Below are 9,491 nucleotides of genomic sequence, written 5' to 3'. Positions count from 1 at the left end.
GTCTCAGTCATGTAAGGCTCCCCAGAGGTCAGGGAGCCCGCTGTCTCAGTCATGTAAGGCTCCCCAGAGGTTAGGGAGCCCGCTGTCTCAGTCAGGTCAGGCTCCCCAGAGGTCAGGGAGCCCGCTGTCTCAGTCAGGCCAGAGGTGCCGGAGCGCCTCAGTCAGTCTTAGCAGGAGGCCTAGTAGGAGCCTAGTGGGAGCCTCCCCTAACTTCCCCCGTGGCTGTTTATAGAACTGATCCCGGTGGCTATTTACACCACAGGTGTGGAGACTGCCAAGCAGTGGTGTAGTTCTCTCGTGCTCTCTCTCCCTTCCCCATTCCCTTATTACCAAGGTGTTTCTTTTCAGGTGTCTCCTGCAGATTCCTGATTCGGTGTCAGTGAGGTACGAGTTAATGACAGCCATTCGTTCATTCTTTCTCCAGCGAGCATGATCCTCAAGTTTGGTGGAGAAGGTCCCAGCAATCACGATACAGTTCACGGTCGGGTGGACACACAAGGAGGTCGTGGAAAGTCCACGTTTTTCTTTGTTCTTTCTCTCTCCCAAGTCTTCCGTGAAGCTGGAAGCAGCCGGATGAACTCTCTCTCCACCTCCTTCTGTTTTCCTTTTAGTTGTTCAGGTCGGTTTCCCGTGTCTTGGAAAACAAGACGGGGTGGCAGCGTTTGAAGTGAACGTGATTGTGATGAACTCTGAGGGCAGCCCCATCCTCCAGACGCCTCAGAATGCTATCTTCTTTAAAACGTGCCAACAAGGTAAGAGTCAAGAAAAGGCTCATAATGCCTCAGGGTGTGATTTGGGCAAAAATTTATATCTACAGTTTTCTGGAATAATTGCTGTATAACCATACCACAGGCGGAGGGGTGGTAAACCCAGGGCTCGGTAACGGGCTGAGATGGCTTTCTCTGCTTTGACCCCCCCCTTACAATTTTAGGGGCTCCAACACTCCTTGTCCACACGCTTTCTGTGCAGTGTTTGGGAGGCCCCTGTGACAGCTTCACCTTTGGTCACGTGTCCCTTTTGCTTGGCCTGGCTCCTTTTAGCAAGGTTGCCAGTCATCCCAGAAGTTCCAGCTGTTAAAGGCAACGCTGCTGAGACCCCTGCCCACATCGTGGTGCTAACAGCCATGGAGGAGTCACCGTGACACCAGTGACCTCTGCCAGGCCAAAGCCTCATCCCCTCTCGCCATGCCCAGTGCCCCCTTAGGCACCACAGACCATACGCTGCTCCTTTCTCAACCCTCCCTCCCCTGCCCAAGCTTCTCCAGTGCAGAATCTGAGCTGTGGAGCTTCAGTGCTCAAAAGTGCATCACAAGTCACTGTGCCCTCCCAGAGGGAATACTGGAGGCGGACCCTGCATCCCGTTACAGTGTGAGCTCAATACAGTACAGAAGATTGATAAGTGGGGACGATAGCAGAGTAAACCTTGTTTTCATTACTCCATGAGCCCCTGCTCTGGAAAGAGGATAGAGAGAGCGAAGTGTGCCGTGAAGAAGATGTAGTGACATCTGCAGGATACAGAGAGAACGGGGTGGGAGTGCAGGGATTCAGCCAGGCACCACCTCTGACATCTCGTGCACCTGCCATTCACCCACCGTGATTTCAAGGGTGTCCACATAACCTTGTTTCTGTTTGGTGAAGCCGAGTGCCCCGGAGGCTGCCGAAACGGAGGCTTTTGTAACGAGAGACGTGTCTGCGAGTGCCCGGACGGATTCTTTGGCCCTCACTGCGAGAAAGGTAGGGGACGTGGAGAGCTGACTTCCCCCGCCAGCCTCCTGAGCACTCGGACATCACCAGGGAGACCTCGGGAATTGTTAATACCTGAAATTATTTTTCTGGTCACGTTATTATAAGGACTGGTAAAACTTTTGAAAAAGCCACAGAAGAGTTATTGAAAGTGTATCTTGGCTCAGCGCCTATAGCTCAGCTGGCTAAGGCGCCAGCCACGTACACCTAAGGTGGCGGGTTCGAATCCCCAGCCCGGACCTGCCAAACAACAATGACGGTTGCAACCAAAAAATAGCCAGGCGTTGTGGTGGGTGCCTGTGGTCCCAGCTACTTGGGAGGCGGAGGCAGGAGACTCGCTTGAGCCCAGGAGTTGGAGGTTGCTGTGAGCTGTAATGCCACGGCACTCTACCCAGGGGGATAGCTTGAGGCTCTGTCTCAAAAAAAAAAAAAAAGAAAGTGTATCTTTTGGAATTAGTTTTCTGTTAAATCCAGTTGTTGGGATGACAGGGACAGAGAACTTTTGGTGCAGTATTCACTTCTGTGGCCATTCCTCACACCCCCACTACTATATGTGCTGTGCTTTGGTATAATTTTATGAAAGTTTTGCATTCTTTTCCCTCTGTTTAAGTTGGGTTTAAAAAGCTAGTATTACCATTAATTTGAAATTATTCTAGTTAAAAATATCTTCATCACAATTAACACTATATCTGTTATGAAGTTAAAATCATAATCATTTTTAGTATGTATATTTCAAGAAATTACTTTAAGAAAATTATATGAAAAAAAGAGATAACCAAGAAAATGGGTATTTATTATAAGATGCTTAAATAGTAAGAGCTTATTTGACAGAGTAAGTGAAATATTTTTAATCTTTAAGAAATTAGAATATTTTAAAATTTTGTTTATTGCAATTATCTTTGAGTTGGAAGATAAAGGAAATAGAGGAGAGACAGAATATGTACTTTTAGGAAGATCTCATCTTAGTTGAAATGATTCTGGGAAAAAATTAATCAGGCATTCAAATGGAACACATTCTGAAGTCTTCTCTAAGAACTTGAGTGAGAGGCGGGGCACAGGGGCTCATGCCTGTGATCCCAGCATCTGGGAGACAGAAGTGGGTGGATTGCCTGAGCTCAGGAGTTCCAGGCCGGCCTGAGTGAGAGTGAGATCCTGTCGCTGCTAAAAATAGAAAATAAGTCGGGTGTTGTTGCTGTTGCCTCTACTCCCAGCTACCTCAGAGGGTGAGGCAGGAGGGTCACTTGAGCCCGGGAGTTTGAGGTTGCTGTGAGTTGTGACCCCATGGCACTCTACCCAGGCTAGAAAAAATAATAAAACAAAAATAATAAAAAGAACTTGAGTGAGAAGCTGAAAAGTAGTCTTATTCATAACACAAAAATAGGTTTTAATATAGCAAACTTTCTGAAGAGTAACCATTTTAGAGTGAAAGCTTGAAAATATAGGCCTGTCATTATTACTAACATTTGGAAATGGTCCTGCTCGGTTGGCCTCACTCGGGGTTCCCCTCCCCCAGCCCTGTGCACCCCACGGTGCATGAACGGTGGACTCTGTGTGACTCCCGGCTTCTGCATCTGCCCACCTGGATTCTATGGCATCAATTGTGATAAAGGTAACAAATTTTGTTTTGAAATTTTATTTCTTTTTATGTTTAAAATGTTTGACTAGAGTAATGGTACTTCAAATGTCATTGGTTTTTCTTAACAGCTCTGTAAACAAGGTGTGTCCTTAGGGCAAAGTGGCTGCTGTTATCACTTAACCCAACTTTAGTTCAGCTTCACACAGCAAGAAAGCTTTTTTGGCTCACGTGCTTTGGTGCAGGGATACCTGGCCAGGGACAGAGCTGTTCTGCGCCACACGGTGACTCGGGGCCCAGGCACCATCCACCTGGGATCCTGCCTAAAGCTTTAGAGCTCTCCAGATCCAGCCAACAAGCAGGGAAAGATTGGAACAGAAACTGCTGAAAATAAAAATTACAGGCTCGGCGCCTGTGGCTCAAGTGGCTAAGGCGCCAGCCACATACACCTGAGCTGGCGGGTTTGAATCCAGCCCGGGCCCACCAAACAACAATGATGGCTGCAACCAAAAAATAGCTGGGCGTTGTGGCGGGTGCCTATAGTCCCAGCTACTTGGGAGGCTGAGGCAGGAGACTCGTTTAAGCCCAGGAGTTGGAGGTTGCTGTGAGCTGTGATGCTACGGCACTCTACCCAGGGGGACAGCTTGAGGCTCTGTCTCAAAAAAAAAAGAAAAGAAAAATTACAAAAGCCCAGATTTGACCCAGAAAACTTCCACAGTTATTCCATGGGTAGGAATTAGCCTTGTGGTTCCATCAGGATGGGCAGAAGAAATGCTGTCCCTGGCTGGACAGCTCTCTCCCATGGACAGTTCACGTTGTGGGAATGTAGCTGTTTGTGGATAGAATCTATCTCTAACATACACAGTTTTGGTATGTCCTCTATCAGTTTCGTGGGTGAGCTTCTAAGTTAAATAACCTGCTCTAAATTGCCTGACCTAGGAGTTTGCTGACCCCCAATTCAATACCCTGCTCACAGATCATCTCCCTGGGAAATAAGTTTCTCCTTCTTAACATGGCAGCAACATAGCCAGATTTTAGTGACTCTAATTGGCCCTAAAATATTGTCGAGTGATTCGTACTCTTTACAAGATACCTGTCAGTTTTGCCCAGTTCACATCTTTTAAGTAGAAAAAAAAAATGAAAGACTATTCCTGCAATGTGTCTATATTTAATGAAGTTATCCTTGCATCCAAAATGCTGGTTGCATGAGTATATTATGAAATGAAATAGAATAAGTTTAATTTTTGAGAAACGTTTCTGTAGTGATCACTCAGTATCAGTAGGATTGCAACGAGCAGTTTTATTTTGTTTCGTTTTAAAGAAAGGAAAGAGCCTCAGCATGAGTCAGAATAATAACGTATGGTTTTCTGCTAGTTTATGACACACAAAGTACTTGCAAATAATTGTCTGATTTGACTCTCCTTTTGATATTTGTAAAGTATCATCCATCTCATTCCTAGTGAAGCAAAATGAGGTCATTTGACTCAAATTCACATCTTCCACGGTGCCAGGTTGCCAGCCAGGGTACTTCATCCAGGTCTCGGTTCCTCTGCCGGTGACGCTGGGCCCGGGCAGTCAGCTTAATCTCTGTGCGTCCTGCTTCCTTCACCTTCAGACTTGGAATCAGGTTTTGACCTTCCTGCCCTCACCCTTGAGCCATATGTGGTAGTGACATCGAGATAACATGTGAATGCATTTCTATCTTTTTCTTAAAAGTGGTCTTTGAAAACAATAGCATTGGATTTAAAGTCATTTTAAAATTGTGTATCCATAGAATTTCAAGTTGACACTGATAAAAGTTAACGGCCACTGATTAAATTCTTCATTGTCAATCTTTTTATTTGTCTGAATTCAGCATTCAGCATCTCTATGATTCAAAACTAGACATTTTTAGAAGCAGAATTGAGCTCGTCTTATCTCAAAGCTATTAAGAGATAAAGTGCATCCTTCAGAGATTTGGATGAGGAGCCCACGTATTCCCAGGTTTAGAGGGGTCGTTTGTGAGGCCTGCTTTGCAGACGTAGCCATTCCCACTGAGGCTTGCACACTCAAGTGTCAGTCGTAATATTTTCTAGGGCTACAGTGGCACAAAAATTGCACAGTCACTGCAGAAGGAATCTATCTATATTCCAGTACATTTTACATTCTGTCTTATCTTTCAAATGAAAGATCTTCCTACTACTAATTTTTTTTAAAAAAATTCTTTTGGAAAGTCTTTTGAAATCCCACTCCATATCTCTGGAGATTTGAGAATGTAAAGAAATAATATTTGGTACGACCTCAACAAAAAGATGTTTTTATTATCTAAGAGAGAGTATGGAACTTCTGAAAAATGGTTAAATTATTGACATGGAGTTCCACATTAGTACTATATATTTGAACAAAAGTTAAAGAATAATTTTCATTGGCCTTTGGGACATCTGTCCCAGAATCCAGGAACTGAGGTAACGTGAAGCGCTGACCAGCAAACCGGCAGCCCCAGTAAGAGGGACTCAGGGTCTCTGGCTCCATATTTCTCGTAAAGAGTCATTACACAACAGAAGCGCAGGGAAGTTTGGTCAGGACGGCAAAATGTTACACAAGTAGTGAGGGTCTGGCTGCCGGGCGGGTCCTGCCCCCCTGCTGCGGGCCACCAGCAGGTTATGTGGGGGTGTGTTTGCTTATCTGAGGTTGGGGGTATCTTGAAAATTATGCATAGACCTTACACCTGCTCATTAGCTTGTGTCAGTGTTTGTGTATTTAATGTGCGGCCCAAGACAGCTCTTCTTCCTCCACTGTGGCTGGAACAGAAGCCAAAAGGTTGGACACCTCTGACTGTTGTCAGAGTCTATACTTTCAGTGAAGTGGTCAGAAAGGGTCAGTGTCCACAGAGCACCATCCAGGCGGCACTGATCCCAATGTTTGTTATTGCCCCTCAGCCCCAAGAGAAACAGGGGCAAGGGGGCAGGCGGGACACACAGACTGCTCTTCAGCCCTGGCCACGCTGGTGGCGAGTAGCAAAGAGAGGGCCAGAGCTCTGCTTCTCTGAAACCCTCAGTCCTGGGCTGAGATGCCACCACTGCCATGGGCTCAATTTCACGGCATCAAGTACAGTGTTGCCTTAGGCTGTGAGACAGCAGTGATTTCAAACCACATTTGCTGGTTACAACGCATGACGTTTCTAGTCCATTGTACTTGGACTTTCTTTCCAAAAAGGAAGCATGCACCTACAATTTCCAGATTTCCTACTTTAGCTTTTGTTCATCTATGGACGATTTTGGCCTTTTTGATAGAGGACAAGAACATGTAGGTCACATAGCTGGAATTGCTAACAACCCAAGCTCTCATCCTAATTTCCTTTACAGAAGGAGCCAGCTTGCCTACTTTGAGGTATTTTCTCTCCCCATCCCCATTTCTCTGTCCTCCCTGTATTCTAGGTGAATGGCAACATTCCAGAAACTGACAGGAGCGCGAGGGAGCAGGGTGCACAGCCTGACAGTGTGCTCGCTCCCCAGTCAGTGACGGCCTCTCCCTGCTGCTCAGCCAGCTCTGTCCCCGCCCACGGCCACCACCTCCCCTCCCACGGGCTACAGTCAGTGCTTTTTTGGAATATAATCACTCCTTTCTCCAGATGACACAAAAGTCTGTTTCAAAAACTATTAGAGGCCGGGTGCAGTGGTTCATGCTTATAATCCTAAAACTCTGGAAGGCCACGGTGGGTGGATTGCCTGAGCTCGCAAGTTGAAGACCAGCCTGAGAAAGAGCAAGACCCCCATCTAAAAAAAAAAAAAAAAATAGCCAGGCGTTGTGGCAGACACTGATAGTCCCAACTACTTGGGAGGCTGAGGCAGGAGGATCTCTTCAGCCCAAGAGTTTGCAGTTGCTATGAGCTATGACACCACAGCACTCTACTGAGGGTAACAAAGTAAGACTTGGTCTCAAAAAAAATAAAAACTCCCGTTAGGTCAGATGAGTCTCTTCATCTGATTCTGAAAGGAATGTGCTTTCCCCTTTGTTGAAGGCTGATACTTGGGGCCTCTCTCCCTTTATTTGTTCCAAGGTAAGCCCCTTCCTTTGTCCTCCACCTGGTGTTTACCAAAAACTGTTATCTTTTTTTTTTTTTTGAGATAGTGTTTCATTATGTTGCCCTCGGTAGAGTGCCACGGTGTCACAGCTCGAAACAACCTCAAACTCTTGGGCTTAAGCGATTCTCTGCCTCAGCCTCCTGAGTAGCTGGGACTACAGGCGCCCACCATGACGCCCTGCTATTTTTTGGTTGCAGTTGTCATTGTTGTTTAGCAGGCCTGGGCTGGGCTTGAACCTGCCACCTTCGGTGTATGTGGCCAGCACCCTACTCACTGAGCCACAGGTGCAGAGCCCAAAAACTAGTTTCTTGGGCTTGTAGCATTCCTCTCCTTTTAAGGACACAGATATTTATAAGAAAATTAAAAAGCTAATGTTTTCCACCCTGAGCCTTTCCTCAGTAAGATGTAAACTCCGGGAGGTGGCGGTACATTGTGTGTGTGGAATGCTGTTATGTTCTGGAATCTGCAGATGGTCAGGCTGTCTGTTACAGTGCCTGTATTTGTCAAGTGGATTGCTTTATTGCAAGTAGCAGAGATTAAGAAATGGCATCTCACTTTAAGTGGTGTTTTTACTCAGTTTAACTCACCGTCTCATTGTTACAGCAAACTGCTCAACCACCTGCTTCAACGGAGGTACCTGCTCCTACCCCGGAAAGTGCATCTGCCCCCCGGGACTAGAGGGCGAGCAGTGTGAAATAAGTGAGTATTATTGCCTTCTGCTCTCTCCTCCGCTTCTAACCCTTCCGTGATCCAGGAGGAATGTGAAGCCCAGACAATGAGGGCCTTAGGCCACTTGATTCACCTGCCACTCAGTCGGCTAAAGAGTGACAGAGCTCACCTGAGAGGACGGGAGCAGAGGCCCTCAGACTCAGCCCGCCTGGGTCTAGATTGCTTGGCATGTTGTACTTGTTCCTCCTTAGTAGTTCTGTCCCTTCCTCATTTTTCTGGCCCATGACTTCAGCCCAGATATGCAGGCTGAGCTCTGCAGGCTACCCACTGCCAGGCACCCTGAGCTAGCGCCAGCCCATTGCCCATCTAAGAGAAAAGGCCAGACCCAAGAGAAGAGCGGGGGAAAGGTGCACAGCAGTAAAAAGTGAACAGCGCACAAGGGCATGCCGCCACGCAGGCAGGGTGCCAGCTGGGAGGAGCCGGCCCAGCAGTGCCTGCTGCACCAGCCCTATCTTTGAAGTTCAAGTTCAAGAATGAGAAACACTAGCAGGTGGCAGTGGAAACTAGAAGCACAGTCGCGCTCTGAGGGGCTCTGTGTGCAGGGTGCTGAGTGTGCTCCATGTCGGGCGCAGAGGGCTCTGCATGGGGGGCACTGAGGGGCTCTGCATGCAGGGCATTGAGCGCGCTCCACGTGGGGCGCTGAGGGACTCTGCGTGCGGGGAGCGTCACATGCATGTTTAAGGAAGTAGCTGAGCTCTAAGAGCAGGATTTGGCTCCACCATGCCCCCCCTGTGTGTGGCTTGATTCCATTCAGGAAAGTTGAAATGTGAGGTGGACGTGGTGGGCTGTCTGGGGAATCGGCACACCCACTGCTTGTCTTGGCACTGCCCCTACCGGCCATGTGGCCCTGTAACCTTTCCAGATTCCTGTGTGGCCCAGAAAACAGACAGCACTGAAACACACCCCTGGAGGGATGCAGGGGATGCGAGGGACACTGAGGGTGCCAGCCCTGCCTTGCCGGATGTGTGTTGAGGGAGACGTGGGTGGCACTGTCGTTCCCAGCAGTGCTGTGGCCGCAGAGCACCACTGTGTCTGGTGCAGCCATAGCTTCTGACACGGTAGTGGGTTCAAAATTGAATAATGCTGAGTTTCTCTTTTAACTTTCAACCTCTAATTTATTTGTGGGGTTTTGTGCTTTAATGAGTAGTAGATGGGGTAATCATTCTTCATAGAGTTCAAATGAAATACCTCTAAAGTTTCCATAACATGTAATTAATTGTCTGGCTGTGGTTCCTATTCTTATTATAATAATTACCCTTTCCTGATATAGACGTCTCTCTGAGCTGAGTCCCCCAGTGCTCTCTCCAGCCCCCCCCCCATTCTCTCGCTCTCAGACACTATGCACTCAGTTGGTTCATGTTAGGAATCTTTTTTTTTTTTTTT

At 47.3% G+C, this 9,491-nt stretch overlaps 1 protein-coding gene across 1 annotated transcript in view; it reads left to right on the top strand.

The window, feature by feature from the left end:
• WIF1 (WNT inhibitory factor 1) overlaps nt 1–9,491 on the top strand; it is a 75,480-nt gene that overhangs the window by 55,224 nt on the left and 10,765 nt on the right. Inside the window, exons 4-7 of the mRNA XM_003798530.2 lie at nt 612–752; nt 1,638–1,733; nt 3,256–3,351; nt 7,983–8,078. Coding sequence (XP_003798578.1) covers nt 612–752; nt 1,638–1,733; nt 3,256–3,351; nt 7,983–8,078 — 429 coding nt within the window. The remainder of the gene's footprint in view (nt 1–611; nt 753–1,637; nt 1,734–3,255; nt 3,352–7,982; nt 8,079–9,491) is intronic.

Source organism: Otolemur garnettii, unplaced genomic scaffold, assembly GCF_000181295.1.
Source record: "Otolemur garnettii isolate 467f Iridium unplaced genomic scaffold, OtoGar3 scaffold00138, whole genome shotgun sequence".
Lineage (NCBI taxonomy): Eukaryota > Metazoa > Chordata > Mammalia > Primates > Galagidae > Otolemur > Otolemur garnettii.
Note: the sequence above shows the minus strand (reverse complement) of the source record. Positions and strands in the feature narration are given on the sequence as shown.